The 18,499-nt window shown below is 38.7% G+C and overlaps 1 protein-coding gene across 1 annotated transcript in view; it reads left to right on the forward strand.

The window, feature by feature from the left end:
* syde2.S (synapse defective 1, Rho GTPase, homolog 2 S homeolog) overlaps positions 1 to 12,809 on the forward strand; it is a 45,633-nt gene extending 32,824 nt beyond the window's left edge. The window contains exons 4-7 of the mRNA XM_018260684.2: positions 277 to 403; positions 7,382 to 7,563; positions 8,215 to 8,446; positions 11,832 to 12,809. Of these exons, the coding sequence (XP_018116173.1) occupies positions 277 to 403; positions 7,382 to 7,563; positions 8,215 to 8,446; positions 11,832 to 12,301 (1,011 nt within the window). The 3' untranslated portion in view covers positions 12,302 to 12,809. The remainder of the gene's footprint in view (positions 1 to 276; positions 404 to 7,381; positions 7,564 to 8,214; positions 8,447 to 11,831) is intronic.
* The last annotated feature ends 5,690 nt before the right edge of the window (positions 12,810 to 18,499 follow it).

The following is an 18,499-nucleotide window of genomic DNA, read 5'->3' on the forward strand; positions in this document are numbered from 1 at the left end:
TTTTCTCTGCAGCAGAACATGAAGCATTGGAAACATATTTGCCTTTTCTCCCCTGGCTTAGATATGCCATCTGAGAAAGTACCTGGTACACCGAGGCTGCATGAGGCCACTGAGCTGCCAGTTGGGAATCCTCGTATATATACAATTATGTCTGTTGCTTGTATTCAAATAAAATATAATTTTAATGAATATTTGTGTTTTTTTGGAAAATCTGAAAGGTTGGTTAGTTGATATTGTGCTGTAATAGCATTCTACCATACTCCCTCTGTATTGCAGGTTGTAGGATTGTATCGTTTGTGTGGTTCTGCTGCTGTGAAGAAAGAACTTCGGGAGGCTTTTGAAAGAGACAGCAAATCTATTGGCCTGTGTGAGTCCCAGTATCCGGATATCAATGTTATAACAGGTAACTGCTGCAGCAATCTCACTAGCAAAATGTACTGGAAACACTTCCTAGAATTTCTCATTTCTTTATAATACAGTCATTGGTTAGGCACATACCTGCCGTATCACTGGTATATTTCACTGCTTTACTTCCTTATAGTTTTTCTTTTTGTCGGTGCATGGGTCTGTTTGTCTCTAAAATACTTTTGTTATTTTATTTGTATGACTTACATCATTTTACTAACATTTATGATAGAGCGTTAAATTTAAAACCACTCTGTATCAATGACTGTATGCTGTTTCTGTAAATCTAACTTCTGTAAATCTAATCTAATTCAGTTTTCTTTTAGTTTATCAATGCTCAGTAAAGTATAACATTATTTATTCATGGAACCACATTTGTGCTTACTTATGGATGCAGCATCTCTTAGGCACTGTTTTACACTTGTTTTACTGTTTGACTTGGAATTCTAAATTTATGCCAATGATGCGATCTTGATGAGTGTTGCTAAGAATAAGGGCACACTGGCAGATTCGGGGAGATTAGTCGCCTCGGCAACAAATCTCCTCTTCTTCGGGGCGACAATCTCCCCGAACTGCCTTCCCACCGGATAGAATGAAAAATCGCCAGCGGGATGGCACTCGCGGCGTGTTCATTTTCCAAAGTCACGCGTAGTTTCCTCTTGAGGCAACTTCGGGCGACTTGGGCGAAGTGCCGCAAGTGCCATCCCGCTGGCGATTTTTCATTCTAGCTGGTGGGAAGGCAGGGAAATGCAGTTCGGGGAGATTATCGCCTCGAAGATGAGGAGATTTGTCGCCAGGGCGACTAATCTCCCAGAATCTGCCCGTGTGCCCTTACCCTAAGGGGTATTTTTTTCATTATATTTAAAGGGAATGCCAACTCTAAAAAGTAACAACCAGGAGTTAAGCAAATGCTGCTTTCAATTACAACTGTTTTTAATCATAACTTCCAAAGCATTGAACATTTTTAATACCTGTATATCGGAAAGTTGATTAGAATTATGTTTTCTTTTATTGGGCATTTTATTAAAAATTTTATTATTTTTGGTGGGGGGGGGGGTGTTGACTTGCCCTTTAAAGAATTCCCTATCACCCAGCTCCCACCCCAGTATTGCCTTTGTCATAGGCTTCAGAGTGCAATCTCAATTTCTCTGCTTTTGCAACATCAGGTGGTTCCACCAGTGAAACTGCAGTGTTTTAATAAAAACAAAGGAAAGGGTGTAGGGTCCTCCCTGTGACATGAACCCTTAGCAACAAAATAGGAACTAAAATTCCAGGTTCCAGAAAATAAATTGTAAATATTTTACGAAGGTCAAAAACCACAGTGCTGTCTGCATAACACTAAAAGTTAATTTTCAGATAAATAACTTCTCATAATGACTCATTATTGCTTTTTAGCAGTAATATGGCAGTAAATCTTCCCATGTTTTTGTTGTTGTCCCCCCCCCCCATAACTTCCCTTCTTTACTCCCATGTATGTAACCCCCATCTTTTGTTATTGTTTCATGTCAATGCTTTTTTTAAAGATTGCCTGCTCTTAAGATGTATGTGCTAAGGTCTGCAACCTAAAATATGAAATATGTTCATAGCTTGCTCTAAATTTCATGTGCAGTGGGTGAATACAAAGTCCCCTGTTGGTTTTGGTATGGGGTTCATAGCTCTGGTGTTGCATCATGTCTGCTTTCATCCATGTGAATTTGATTGTAAGTAAAGCATGTCATACACTTAACAGCTCACTGACTCTGAAAAATGAGGAATTAATGAAGTGGATACCACTTTTTGCTTGCTGTCTAAATTTATTTGGTGCACAGAGTAGTTGTGGGGAGGTGAGTGTAGAAATGACCTGGCAGTGAGGATCGAAGAAGCTTAAATACATAAAAAAATAACCATGACCTCTAACAGGGCTAATTTAGCAGAGATCTGCACAAGGGATTACCAGGAGACATGGGTCATTCTAGGAATCTTAACTTGCTTCTTTAGCTAGGGATTTACGAGGCAAAAGTCATTTTTAAGAGCGACTGAAAAATGGATCAGCTTGTTTTGTGCGTCAGTTGTTTAGGATCATAAATTGGTTTTGCATTTGGAATCTCAATGGACTGCGTTGGAAATTACATTTTAAAATGGAGCCTGATCCTCATGGGAAATCACTCCATTTGTAGCCGTAGTTCTATATGAGAGATATACAGGTAATTCTAAGCCTTGAACTTTTGAGTATATAGGGGTACTGCAATTAAAGGTGCACAAAGTCTAGTAGCCCATTGCAACCAGCAAGTAACATATATTGGTCACATGGTTGAAAACAAAGATTTCATTGCTGGCCAAGTGTTACTAGATCAGGTTCAAACTTTGTAACTTTTATTACATTACCAATTTGGCACCCAGACTAAAGGCCAGTTTTTTATGGTGATACCTGTTTGTTCTACTGGAAGTCCATCTTGAAAACTGTCGTGAAAGTATTTGCTGTCCTAGCCATTCTTGGAACCAATGCTGAATCTCCAGTAAAGCAGTTTAATTTATTTTCAACCTTGGGGCTTGTTTTATGTATTTATAATGCTGTTTAGAAATTCTTTTGAATAGATTGAAGACTCAGCAGCCAACAAGGAAACCTAAGGATGAGCTGCTCAAATCTGAATTTCCACTTGTGCAGATTCTTTTGTGAAAGGATAGGTTTTTTTTGTTGGCACTTTTACTACTTCATCAGAACTGGTAGTAAGAATGCAAAGCAAAACTGCAACTCCGATGTATTCCAGCATGATTCTCTATTGTATTATTCATATGAGGGTTATTGGAAACTAGGGATGCACCTACTCCACTATTTTAGGATTCGGCCAAATCCTATTGCATTGTGAAAGATTTGGCTAAATACAGAACCGAAGCCAAACTCTAAGTTGCATATGCAAATTAGGGAAACGAGGGAGAAAGAAAACTGTGCATGAGGTTAAAAATTTTTGGACTTCCTTGTATGTGTGACGAAAAGTCACGTGATTTTTTGGATTCAATTTGGTCAGGCACTTGGATTTGGCTGAATCCTGAATCGAATCCTGGGTTCTGTGCATCCCTATTGGAAACCCAGTCATAGTGTTGCTTATTCTACTTTAAGACCTTGTTCAAATGAGAGCAGTGATCAACTAGGTGTTTGGTGGTGGATATCCCTCCATGTGAAAATTCCCGGTGTCATTGGCAGCCTTTCCTTGTTATAGAATGCTAAGGCAGTACACTGTGTGGATAATTCAGAGCTAGTAGTGAGGGAGGTGATTCTCACCCCATGCCTGTCTGTGTGTCTTACAATGCGTTTCCTCTGGTCTACACCATAATGATGAGTAGCCACCAGTAGTTCACAGGTAGTTTGAATACCAACATTTCCTTATCATGATTGCAGTGATCAAAATACCTAGTGCATTGTCCCTAATTATTGAAATAACATGCAGAAACCCCGTGCAAACTGCCAGAATTTCTCTGTTTATTATTTTGTTTTCTTTAATAAGCAATAATAAATGAATAATTGCTAGAAGTGATACACTACAGAATCTCCCCCCCCCCCAAACTGTCTGCAATTTCCACTTTTATTCTTTTCTGCATTTGGTCTTTTCTCCCCATAGGATGCTTCTCATGAAGTTTGTTCAAATTCCCCAAGTCTCAAACTGTCTTTATGGAGACTGCCACCATGCAAAGGCTTTTTAAGGATGCAGGTTTAGTCCCAGGCAAAGCCTCTGAGCAGCCGTTCTCACTTTTGTAACAAGCCCCGCTTTGTTAAAGAACAAACACAGATGGAATTTCTGTCATGCTTTTGGGAGATTAGACGTTTTTATTTGGCAGTCATACTCCAGCAAGAGAAATAAAGGCCTTTCCAATAGATTGACTTCCTGCGAGTATATTTGTTTCTTGGCAACTCTCATCCGTTGCTTAGAATGGAAGGTGCTACTAAATGAAATGTAAAGTTCTGCTGTACAACACCCCCCCTCATAACAAATATTGAATCATCAGGCATTTTGTACTTTTATTCAAGTTACCATGGCATGGAGGCTGCTGCGAGGGAGGCTACATAAAGAAAACAGGTGCTAGCAAAGCCTTACTACACATGCTCTATGTTTCACTGATTCATGGAATCCATCTACCAGTATATCCTGTTGTTCTCCTCTACAGCTCAGTCTCTAAATGGGGATCTTGATAGTAGAAGTTTCTCTCGTCCTCTTCCTCTGTGAGTCCCTCAGCACATTCTCTTCCAAACGTCTGATTACTTTAATCACCAAACATATTTGTTTTGCATATAGAATTTGTTTGGTCCTCTTATAGGTCTCTGGAATTGAATGAACATATTAAGTACAATCTATAAATATCTAGTATAAGTAATTCTAAATCTTGCTGAGTAATCAGTGAAGACGTTTCACTACTCATCCGAGCAGCTTCTTCAGTTCAACGTTGATTGTTCAGCTGTTGATTCAATGATAACTCTGCAAGTCCAGTTGATTTAGAATTTGAGATATACAAAGACCTGGATGAATTAAAATCGTCATACAATCTATAAAGGTATAGCATCTATTATTCTGTATGCATAGGACCTTGTTTTTTCTAGTATCTTTTTGTTATTTGGGTCACCATAATTAAAAGCTGCTAAAATAATTTACACATGAAATAAACTGAATAAGATTGAGCTGCAGGAATCCATATTGGTTACCATCAAGTATAAGGCACTGTTTTATTATTACAGAAAAAATAGAAAAACATTGTTTTTCAAAATGACAGTATTAATATAGTATTCTTCAACACATCTTTTCTGTGCACAAAACAGCATGTAAAAGGTGGTATAACAGTCATTAAAGAACATTGACAACACCTCCTTAAATACCGAGACTCTGGTAAATATTACATGTCTGGGAGATGAAACCACTAACACGATCATGGAAATTTATTTTACAAAACTGGTAATCTGAATTTCCAGTGCAAAAATGGTGATCACAAAGGTTCTGAAGGGCCAGCACAGCAGCACCTGCATCAGCAACACATTGCAATAACTGAAGATGTCGACACCAGCAGTTGCAGAATTGCCCCAAATATTTTGCTGGGTCAAGCAGGACTTCAAGCTTTTCTTCAGATGTTGTGTATGAGTATAGATAGACTCTTTAATTGTGTCAAAACATGACACAGGGCATTGCGTATTTATCTTCTAAAATATTCCAGTGTATTTTCAGCTAGTCACCTGACTTAAGAAGCACACAATGTGGTCAGTCTCAGGTATTTAAATGCCAAGCAAAACTATGACTCATTTCATGGGGGGTTCTCCCTCTTCGAAGGATTTTCTGTTATTATGTACTTAAAGGAGCTCTATACCCCCAAACAATGTAGGTCTCTGAACCATATTCATGATAATATCCTTTCTTAGTAGCATGTGCCATTGGGTAATCCTAAATAGAAAATTGGCATTTTAAGAAATAAGGGCCACCCCCTGGGATCCTACAATTCACGGTGCACACAAACGAACCATACGTTAGGTTACATGAGCCAATTAACAGACAGAGTTCTGTCTTTTGCTTCCACACTTCCTGTTACAGTTAGTGGCAGTATTTCTGGTCAGGTGATCTCAGAGGCAGCGCAGAGAATATCATAAATCATAATCGGATAGATGTAAAAGGGCAATATTTACTTAATTATATATTCCATTTTGGTAAGATTCTTGAATATGCCACTTAATTTGATCCAAGTTACATTTATTATTCATTTTCCGGGTATGTTTTACCTTTAAGTAATTTGATATCATTGCATAAGGTTTAAATGGGAATCCAACAAAATGGGCCTTGTAACCAATAATCGGAAATCCAATTTGCTCAGAATAGCAGAGCAGTACATGCTACCTGCTCATTCGCTACTGTGGGTTACTAGACCCAGAGGAAACTTTGTACCTGTAATACTCCCACAATGGAATTGTGATACGACGTGAAACAGACTAGCTGCATTAAAGTGGACCTGTCACCCAGACACAAAAAGCTGTATAATAAAAGTCCCTTTCAAATTACACATGAAACCTAATTTCTATTTTTTATTAACGCATTCATAGCTGTTGTAAATGCATTTAAAAATCTCAGCTGTCAATCAAATATTGCCTGCCCCTCCTCTATGCCCTGGGCATAGAGGCTGGGCAGACAATTACTTTCACTTTCCATTCAGCGCTTCCTAGATGTCACTGTTCTCCCCACATTCCCCCGTTCTCATCACTTTTTAATTGTGTAGCCAGGACATGGGAATGGACATCAGGTCCCCCATTCTGGTGCACAAACAAGATTCTGAGATGATACAAGGCTTGCCTTAATAACAGTGTCCACAAAATGGCTCCTGCCTGCTTGTTATAATTATGAATTCCCAGTCTGAAGGAAACAAGATTCAAATAATTTATATAGTGTAATTAAAGTTAATTTTGCTTGACTGATGTGATAAAATAGGATTATGAATATTTTTTTTTTGGGTGATGGGTCCCCTTTAAGTTTTTGTAGCCATTGTCTTTTGTATAATTAAAATGTCTTGCAAGTTACTATTTTTTTCAGCTTATTCAAATGATGAATGTTACAAATGGGTGAAGCCAAATATCACTGACATGAATACTCAAATATTCTTGTTTAGTAGCATGGATGAAAGCAGTTTGTTTCATGTAACACGCTGATCAGAAGAGCACTATAAGGTTTTGGTCCAGACCCTTTCCCTTTTTGTGGAATATTCCTCCTTCTAATGTTTAGTAGAGATTTAGTGGATATTTGTTTATTAGTCAATGATCTACAGATCTACAGATGATTGTTTATTTGATTTAGCACTTAGAAACCAAGAACATCGCCGAAACCAAATGTTGCAGCAATCCTCACAATGTGAATGTCTAATATCCATTTTTAGTAAATCCTCTGCACAAGAAGAAACCAGAGGGAGCAATGACTGTTCAAATAGAAAAATGCCTTTCATTCTGTTAAATAGATTTTTTTTTACGTTTTCATTATAGGAGTGCTTAAGGATTATTTGCGAGAACTGCCTTCCCCTCTTATTACAAAGCATTTGTATGAAGCTGTCCTAAAGGCAATGGCTGAGAAACCTTTGAAAATCACTTCAAATGGTTGTGAGAACGACTCCAGGGACTCTGAGAACACTGTTAGTCTACTAGACTGCCTGCCTGATGTGGAGAGGGTAAGAGCTCTTGTAGGGCTAAACAGAGGCAAATCTACTTATTCAGCATGTTGGTTATGATATGCCCTGCACTATTCACTTGACTGTGCTCTTGATTTTATTTATACTACTTGGGTAAAAGGGCCTGTGAAAGGGAGTGGAGTATGTAAAACGTATACAGTATGTGTGTGTATTTGCTAATAATTTAAAACTCTTGCAAACAGGAATAATGCATAAACACTAAAAGGACACGTAGAACAGGGCTTTTAGCTTTTAGTTTAGCCTTTCTACAACAATAGGCTTATCAGTATATGTGTGATATCATATAGGTGCCCAAGTCAGTGAGCAACATCCGTTAAGGAACTTGATGGCAAATAAATCTAACAGTAAGGGGCCAATTAACTAAATCGCTACTTTTTTGGATTGGGCTTTCTGATGCCAAAAATGTTGCGGGGGGAGTGCAACTGTATGGGGATTTATCATACAACAAAACTTCCATAGAAATGAATAGTTGAAATAGAAACATCTGAACTCACTTTTTAATAAATCTGCCCCTGGGAGGTTTAGTCATGGTTTCAAAATCCTCTAAAACCACTAAAATGAGACAGTTGATAAATAGACCTCCACTGGTCAGTTCTTCAATCTGTGTAACATTTTAATCTGTTTGATCAGGCGACACTGAAGATGCTGTTGGACCACTTGAAACTGGTTGCCTCTCACCATGATGTAAACAAGATGACCTGCCAGAACTTAGCGGTTTGTTTTGGTCCAGTTCTCCTGAGCCAGAGGCAAGAAACGTCCAGTCACAACAACAGAGTCTTCATTGATTCAGAGGAACTTGCTAGTGCCTTAGACTTCAAAAAACACATAGAGGTCCTTCACTACCTTCTACAGCTATGGCCAGGTATCCCATACTGCGTTGAGCTTTTTGTTACTGCCCAGATGCAACATGATAGTCTTGGTAGATACAAAAACAAATGTGTGTTTTAATATTATCATCGTATTTGTTTTGCTTTAATTAAGAGTGGTCCAGAAAAACAGACACTTAATAGTAAGGAAATACATTGTGGATCCTCCACTTGAGTTTTGTTTGCAGGTTAAGGAAACACCTCCTCCTGTGGCTGCAGTGACAGACATGCTATGTAGAGCTACACTGAGTGGATATCGGTGCACAAATGCACGCTTTCACCTCTTTTAGTTGTAATATTGGTGTGTAGGCAGCCATCTCAGGTGATCTCAGGTGGGGGGAAAGGGATAGGGTGATATTACTCCAACTAGCAATGCAAGAGTGACTGCAGTTTCTCAGAGCACAAGTCACTTGACTGGGGGCAACTGGGAAACTGACAATATGTCTAGCCCCATGACAGATTTCAAAATTAAATATTAAAAAATCTGTTTGCTCTTTTGAAAAACTGATTTCAGTGCAGATTTTTGCTGGACCAGCACTATTAACTGGTGTGTTTTGAAAAAAACATGTTTTCCCACGACAGTATCCATTTAACTACTGATTCTCAATTTTGTCGACTGCGATGAGTGTTTACTTTTTCTTGTATCATTTTTGCGCCATGGAGGCTCCTATGAAATTCTTTCACACTTAAACAAGGTTTCCATAGGCTTCAACTGAATGAATTTACTTAGCCAACACAAAAATTATTGAGTAAAGGTAGCCATAGACGTAGAGATCTGCTCGCCAAATGATCAAATGTCCCCCCGATATGCCCATTGAAGTTGGCAATATCAGGCTGATCTGATCGGATCATAATGCATCCGATACGGTGGTCGGATGCAGCCACGATCCCACGGGAATTTTTAACCTGCCCGATCAAGATAACGATTGGGAAAGCCCGTCAGATGGCCCCACACACGGGCCAATAAGCTGCCAACTCGGTCTGTCGGGAGCTTTTATCGGCCCATTAGTCTAATAACAGATTTATTTTGCCATTGAATGTAATGGCTCTCTTCACCATTGAACTCTTAAGCGATTTAGGTCAAGATAATGAGAAATATCCAAAAAAATCTCCATTATTGGCAAAAATGTATCAACCTTTAACAAATCTGCCCTAGTTGTGTTGTTGAATATTGGTTCATTTCAGTTGCACTTTGCATAGATATTTTTGTATCTGACATTAAAGCCAAATAATGTAGAAACGACATTACACATATCTGGCTGCTTGTCATCATTGCATTATATCAAATAGAAAATAAAGGAAAATGTAGCTTTAGTACAGAACATTTACTGATGTTACTTGCTACATTCTCTTCTTACTGGCTTCATACATGTTCCTGGCTGGGGGGTGTTTTTGACTGCACATGGCTGTTCTCATGGTCACTATAGGGTTTCCCTTCTTTACACTGTGAAAGGAATTCAGTATATTTATGTGCACTCGCCATTCATCTACAAGGGCTTAGGACCTATTTACCCTCTAGACGTTTGTTTGCAGAGTTTAGTTAGTACTAGGAAGGCACATTTAAAGCAAATATTACAGATGTGAATATTTGCCAAGTATATTACGAAATAAAACAGTTTGTACTATTTACCATAGGGAGCTGATAAAGAAGAGGCGTTTAGCAACCCTGTACAGGTAACAAACGGAGACATGGTTATTTGTATAAGGAATGTGCTTGGCATGAGCTGCTGGACACACAAACCCCCTTCCTGCCAATGGTTTCTCCCCTCTCTCTCAATACTTGTGGCTGGGCTGGAAATAATATTTGCAGTGGTTTCTGATTTACAGAACATTTAACATTCTGCCTTGGTAATGTTGGAAATGATTTACTGACCTCTAGATATGTAAAACATTGCAAGTGTTTTGTTTTTTTTTTTTTGCTTTATTGCACTTGATATTAAACATTGCCTGTGCTCTTGTGACTGTTCTGAATTCTTAAGCCTTAGTTAGTGCAGAAGAATATATTATCTCAATATATATATATATATATATATATATATATATATATATATACACCTGTATTTATTTTTCAATATTGATATTGATTCAAAATGTTTATTAATATTAAATAAGTTTTAACCTACTTACGTGCGGTTGATGAAGTGAACAGTGAAACTGGCTTAGTCAGATATGGACAATCACAAATCTTCTATCGACTTCCTTCTGATTAGGTTATCTGGTGGCATGAGCAGCCCATAGTGATTTCATCCTCTTTAGTGAGATTAAAGGAACAGTAACACCAAAAAATGAAAGTGTTTTAAATAAATGAAAATATCATGTAGTGTTGGCTTACACTGGTAAAACTGATCTGTTTACATTAGAAACACTACTATAGCTCATATTAACAAGCTGCTGTGTAGCAATGGCGGAAATTGAAAAATAAAGGCTATATGGCACAGGTTAAATAGTGGATAACAGATCACACCATTATGTTCTACAGAGTTTATCTGCTGTGTAACTTGAGCCTTTTCTCCTTTGAATGGCTGCCCCCATGGCTACACAGCAGCTTATTTATATAAACAATAGTAGTGTTTCTGAAGCAAACACAGCAGTTTTACCAGTGCAGGGCAACACTGCATTATATTTGTATTACTTTAAAACACTTTCATTTTTTGGTGTTACTGTTCCTTTAAGGGTGATGGACATTTGCTGTTGGTGGTTAAATCTGCACTGCTGCGGATGGCAATAAAGTAAATCACTGGTGGGAAAACATATGCAGCTCTTTGATTTCGATAGGTGGTATTGAAAACCAAAGCAATGTTTTCCCTCCTGCTATTGACTTTATTGGTGGTGGGAAAGCATTTTCAGGATACTGGTTGCCCGTGGCAGTGCAAATTTAACAGCAGGCAAAAAATCTCCCCGTGTGCCATCACCCTAAAGGTAGAACTTCACAGGCGATTTTACCTGCGATACCTTCCATTCCGACGCAATGAGACTAATCGCAGGCTTCATGTGGGATGTGCCGAATCTAACGCAAGTAATACAAATGTCTCATGTTGAAGCTGATTGCATTTGACACGACTGTCGGATGTGAACGCTGCATGTTGTCTTCATCCGACAGTCGTGTTGTGTATCATATTCCTATTACTAACATTAAATTCAGCGCATCAGACTTGACGCCTGCGATTAGTCACATCACGTCAGAACTCGCCTGTGGAGTTCTACCCTAAATCACCAGCACTTTGTATGCCTTGCAAGACTGATTGCAGTTAGCAACCTGATCATTATCAACAAAGGTTGAAGCAACTATAATATGATGAATGCAACGTTCTCTTCACATCATGCACAACTGTTGTATAGATACTTACCTTATGCAAACATATTTATGATTTATATTTTTAGTAAAGAACACATCTGCCAAAGAACCAGCTCCAAACAGCGCTGTGACTGAGCAACAAGCTTGCCTGCGAAGGAAGAAACCTCGTCCTCAGATGCTCAATTTAGGCAGCAGTGAAATGAGTGGGGTGCTGAGGCCGAGAGTCATCAGGCTAGATAGCCCTTCCAGCAACCGCTATGCAGGAGACTGGAGCAGCTGCAAAGAGAACTATTTCATTTGCCCAAGAGAAGAAGCAGATTATGACGACGTGCCTTCTGAAGACACAGACAGCCGAGGAGACAGGAGCCAGGTAAATGATGTGATGAGCCATTATCCGCTAACCAAAGAACATTCACTCAAAGCTTTCGTATCATCAGAAGGGGATGTAACCGAGGAACAAGATGTGAACCTGCAGGACTTGCAAGAAAGTATCGACACATTGATAGGAAACCTAGAGCGGGAACTTAAAAAGAACAAACAGAATTCACATGTATAATAACTCTTTGTTTCCTTCCTGATGAGAATACCGCAGTAACCAGAAGTATCTGGTTCTCATTCCATGACATTATTATTATTAGAAATATTTCTTCTTATTAGAAGAATACATGTAACTTAACCCTTTGGGGGTGTACAATTTAAACAACAACAAAATGACAAATTACGCTTTGCGGTACATTGGATGTAATGCATTACAGGGCACTTAAGCTTGGGAAAACGATTAGGCCAGAGAGTCTTGTTGGACACATGTACCGGGACGCTAGACATGGAAACACTACTTGGTACGAATCCTTCTGGCACTGAATCCTGCGCAGATAGGCTTTTGTTCAGTTCTTTGCAGTGCAAAAGCTGATGGGGTGAATGTTCCTCTGTAAATAGGCCTCACGCTTATTGTGGAGCAATCGGCTGCAGGCCTGAAAGTGAAGGGGTAAAAATACACATGTACAGATGAAAGGAAGTTAATGTATTTCTTATTATTATTAACACTATAAATAATTATTTAAAAATGCAATAATGTAAATCTTATTTTTCTAATACAAACTGTATTTTTTTTTTTTTTTCGTGTGTAATTCTCGTACACATTGTTGTGGCAGGTTGAGTATTTGAGAGAGTTTTCTCATATTGCCGTTAGGCTCAGCACATTCTAAAGTTACGTACAAATCGTTCTTCATCACAATTTCCAGCGTACTTTTGGCAAACAATAGGAATGGTAGGATATATTAAAACATTATCTAGGGGACCTGTTTTGTATTTTTTTGTAGTTGTTTTAAAAAAGAAGATGGCAGTCGTTCTGTAATAAGAATTAACACATCCAGCTTTTTGCAGAAAATGTCTTCTGTCTGTTATAATGTCAAATTTAAATATATATATTTTGTAGGGATGCACCAAATCAGGATTCGGTTTGGGATTCAGCCAGGATTTGACCTTTTTCAGCAGGATTCGGCCGAATCCTTCTGCCGTTTTGAACCAAATCGTAATTTGCATATGCAAATTAGGGACAGGGGGAAAATTGCGTGACTTTTTGTCACAAAACAAGTTAGTAAAAAATGTTTCCCCTTCCCGCCCATAATTTGCAACTGCAAATTAGGGTTCAGTATTCGGCCAAATCTTTCACGAAGGATTCAAGGGGTTCGGCCGAATCCAAAATAGTGTATTCAGTGCATCCCTAATATTTTGTCTTCCCCAAATTCCATCATTTAACTGCAGTTGGAGCACACTAATTTCCTCTCATTGTTGGAGGAGAAGGAGTAATTGTGTACCACTCTACCTTGCTATTTTGCTCCCTCTTTATTGGCAGTACAGACAGTGAGAAAGGAATTTATTATTTTTTCCAGCAATGTTAAAGTGTGACTAAATGACACTTTCTCTTCCACAGAGGCTTTTTAGAAAGAGTGTCGGACTGGGCCACTGGGATACCAGGAAAACTCCCGGTGGACCCTCTACACATTTGGCCTATTTCATGGTCATTCCCTATTTCTATGAAAACAAAGAGGCTAAATAGATGGCATAATAGTTTATAGTATGTAAAGAAAAGGGACTAGGAGAATAGAGGTTGAGTGAGAAGAGAGAGAATAATAGTACTGAGAGTGGGCCCCTGGTCTAAGGCTTTTGGATGGGCCCCTGGTGTCCCAGTCCGACACTGAGAGTGTGTACGGGGGTTTGTCAACGAGTACAGCAAGAGCCACAGTGCACTTTTAACTTCGTTTATATTGAATTTATGACTGTATTTCCCTCTACCTGCTTGGCAAACTATTAAATTAATGTACGACTTGTATCCCAGTAAAGCATTACCTAATGCTCAGTATAATAGTATATTATATCATAGTATATTAGAGCAGACTGTGGAGGGCTAGTCCCTGTCATATTTACATGACTGCACATCTGTACCATGTTTTATCCTATAGATTTGTTTTGCAATGGCTGAGTTTTGAGATTGATGGAGTTCATTCATCTCTGCACATGATCCCTGGGACTGTATTATAGTTGCCTGTGCTGCCTGTTCTTTGTTGAATGGTCCAGTTTATACTAAAGCACAATCCTTTGATAGATGGAGCAAAGATAACAGAAGCACAGGGGCAGCCAGCCCCACCAGATGGATGACTACAGCTCACAGTAACCCCCAGTTCAGCGTAAAAATAAAAACTGGGTACATAGACTGTGCAAAATAAAAAATATTTCTAATATAGTCAGGCAAATATTTATTCTATAAAGGCTGGATGTCTTAACATAACAGAACACAACTTCCTGCTTTTCAGCTCTGTAACTCAAGTCAGCGACTTGACTTGAAGGGGGGGGGGGCACATGGTACATAACTGTTTGCAATTGATCCTCAGAATTCAGCTCAGATTCAAAAGCAACAGATATGACCCATGTGCCCCCCCTCAAGTCACTGATTGGTTACTGCCTGGTAACCAATCAATGGAAATCAAGAGAGCTACAAAACAGGAAGTAGTATTGTGTTCCATTATGTTACATATCCAGTCACTCCAGCCTTTATATATTTTTTATTTTGAAAGCCTATCTATTTACACAGTTTTTATTTTTATACTGAACTGTTCTTTTAAGGATTAAAAGTTGCTCATCCCTACAGTAGCATTACGCCAACATCACAGCTTTCACACAATAGGATGCAGGAGCACATCATGTGTTATGTGTGAAAGGCTCTTTAACTGTGTTACGAACACTTTCTTCTTCACTTTACTTTATTACTGTGACCCCAAATTACAAATGGAAATTGTATGTTTTCATGGAAAAGATCTCCAGGAGCATTTTGTGGTACAGAATGTACTCTTGCCTTTAGAAGTTTTGAAGGTGCAAAATATTTCTGTAAATGTAGCCCTTACGTTTATCACATCAGATGGGCAGAAGTGTATCATTATCTAGATACCATACCTAAAATATCCTTCTATATATATATATATATTTAAATATAGATTATCTAAATCTACTTTGACAACATAATTAAAGTGGCTAATAAACTCCCAACTACTCATGTACATAAAATATGTTTTTTTTGTGAATATAAAGTTCAGCAGGAAAAGGTCTGGTTTTATATTGTGAATCCAAGCTAATAGTATAAAGGTGCTGTTCCATTCAGCAAAGAGTGGCGTGTGTTTTTGGCTAAGCCAAAGCATTTCTTTTTGTTACCTATACATTCAGAGTCATGGAGCTGAGCAAGCACTCAAGCCATAACAACTTAATACCAAACTTGGGCACAACTTGAAGAAAACTGGGTAGGCCAGAGAACTATAGAGCGGTAAATAACCCTTTGTGTATGTGCTAGAGAAGTGGTTCATGGTTAGCAATACACGCACTTCTCATCGCAAATGTGGCATCTGCAAAAAGGCTCTATTTAAAGGAACAGTAACGCCAAAAAATGTACAGTAAGTGGTTTAAAGGAAGGACAGTATAATGTACTGCTGCCCTACACTGGTACAACTGGTGTATTTGCTTCAGAAACTCTACTATAGTTTATATATAAACAAGCTGCTGTGTAGCCATGGGGGCAACCATTCAAGCATGAGATACAACATAGATAACATATAAGTTCTGAAGAATCTCATTGTATACTACAGAGCTTATCTGTTATCTGCTGTGTATCCTGTGCCTTTTCTCCTTTTTCAGTTTTGAATGGTTGTCCCCATGGCTACACAGCAGCTTGTTTATATAAACAATAGTAGAGTTTCTGAAGTAAATACATCAGTTTTACCAGTATAGGGCACCACCACTACATTATATTTTCATCACTTTTAAAAGATTTTTATTTTTTCGGTGTTACTGTTCCTTTAAGACATAATTCCACAATAACACATTTGCAGTAGCCTCAGGCAACAAAGGTCTAACAGTTCTATCGAAATGATTAATTGCCTAGAATTCTCATGATCCGTCCTAGCCATGGGCTATTTTAATTGTGTGCAGCGCAGGAGCTAAAGGTGGCCATACACAGGCCTATAGAAGCTGCCGACAGACCGAGCCGGCAGTTTATTGGCCCGTGTGTGGGGCCCTCCGACCCAATATCTGGCCGAAAGTCGGGCAGGGTAAAAATCAGTCTGATCACGGACCACGTCTGTTCGTTGATGTGGTCCTGCGATCCAAGCGCCTGTATACCTTTCATTATAATCTGATCAGCCCGATATCGCCCACGTCAATATGGGCATATTGGGGAGAGATCCACACGTTTGGTGACATCACCAAACGAGCGGATCTCTCTGTGTATGGCCACCTTAAGGGAGGAACTCCATGGACTATTTTGGCGTGATCCGACGCGCTGCCCAAAAACGCAGGCGTCAACTCGGATGCGACGGAAATAAGGTAAGCAGCAGAAACATTGGATGGTGTCGCTGCACGCTGTGTCTGCTTCAGTCGTGTCGGATGAACGATGCGACTTCACCCAACATTTCCATCTCCGTCGCATCTGACTTGACGCCTGCATTTTTGTGCGTGCAGCACGTCAGAATTTCGCCAAAATCGCCAGTGGAGTTCCTCCCTTAGAGATGGTTTGTTAAGCAGAGGGAATTCGTTGCAAGCAATGTTCCCTCTAATTCCTTTTCAGCTATGCACCAAAAATTTATTTTGTGTGCTCAGGTCAGAATTAATACAAAATCTTGTTTTTTTTATATAAAATCTTTGTGTGCAGCACAATCTGTTGCATGCACGAGCGCACACCTTAGTGGGAACATAGGTTGCAAGGTAAGCACACACATTTAGGGCTGGGATATTTATTATAATAATGCTGCTGTACATGGATAATATACAGAAACCCTAAAATGTATCACAAGCAGGCCTGCTTATAGTTTACAGGTAGGGTAAGCTTTCCTATAACTTTTCTAGAAGCCCACAAATAATCATTTCAATAAATGTCATTTTCTGATCGATTTCAGGGTCCATACTTAGTTCTCCCATTACAGAGTCCCCTCTTAATATGACAATTTATTACTCTCCACACTGACTGAACTATAGAAAGTTTTCCCCAGTCTCCCTAAACTAGAGCAAAGAATTGGTAGTGGTTACACTGGGGTGTTTATTTGTCCCACCTTGTTTTTCCCAATAATGATTCCAAATCTTACTCTTGCATATCAGCTATAAGACTATTATGTTCATAACAGAGGCAGTAAAAATATTATAATGGTTGCCCTCCAGTAGATAGAGAATGCGACTGCACTCATTTCTGTTTCACTAAGGCTGCAAACTAGGCATCCATGTTTTACAGCCAACAATACAAAGAGAATAAAGGTACCTGTTACTCCTGCCATGGTCAGAACTGCTGCTGCATGGAGAAGCTCTTTTACCTAATGTTTTTCTTTTCTATCCTGGGATCACAGGCAGTGTGGGCTACATAACCTCCCTGCAGCAAAATAGCAATAACAATACATTTGTAGCATTACAGAGTATTTGTTTTAAGATGGGGTCAGTGACCCCCATTTGAAAGCTGGAAGAAGGCAAATAATTCAAAATGTATTAAAAAGAAATAATGAAAACTAATTAAAAAATGTTGATTAGGCTCAGCCATTCTATAACATACTAAAAGTTAGTGAACCACCCCTATAACAGAACTACAACCTAACCCCAACGCCTTCTCTTCTATCTATTGTATTTCTGAAAGCAGCTATTGCCATGGTATTGTACTTTGAAGTATTGGGAATTGTAAGATATTGACAAACCTGGTTGTATTATTTCTGTGTTGCTTCCCAAACCACGGATTACAAATCTCACATTTTTGGTAAAATAGCGCATTTAATTTCTGTTTTTGTTTACACAATACAATGTGAACTCCGTTTTGTTAATGGCATGGAAAAACTTCAGCTATATTAAATGCTTCATAAAATGTATTTTATACCTTGTAATTTATGCACATATATAAATATATGTATGTATGTATAAATAATGTCTTCTTGTATTTTACAACTGTTACATTTAAAAAAAATCTGGTTAATAAAAAAATGAAAATTCTGTTCAGTTTGTGGTTTAGTCTGTGAGGTATGGGAGAATGCTCAGTATGTGGAATTGGAATAAACATCATATTCTGGAATTATATCACATAGTGGCATGTTTGTCCCCAAATATCTGATCCAATCCTGTGGGGGTACAGAAAAATGAAGAGAGGGGAATAGCAAACAATTTATCATCATGTTATCATATAGTTAATCTGATTCTGACCAAACTATATCATCTGCCTGCTGAACCCTGTAGTTTGGTC

Source organism: Xenopus laevis, chromosome 4S, assembly GCF_017654675.1.
Source record: "Xenopus laevis strain J_2021 chromosome 4S, Xenopus_laevis_v10.1, whole genome shotgun sequence".
Taxonomy (NCBI): domain Eukaryota; kingdom Metazoa; phylum Chordata; class Amphibia; order Anura; family Pipidae; genus Xenopus; species Xenopus laevis.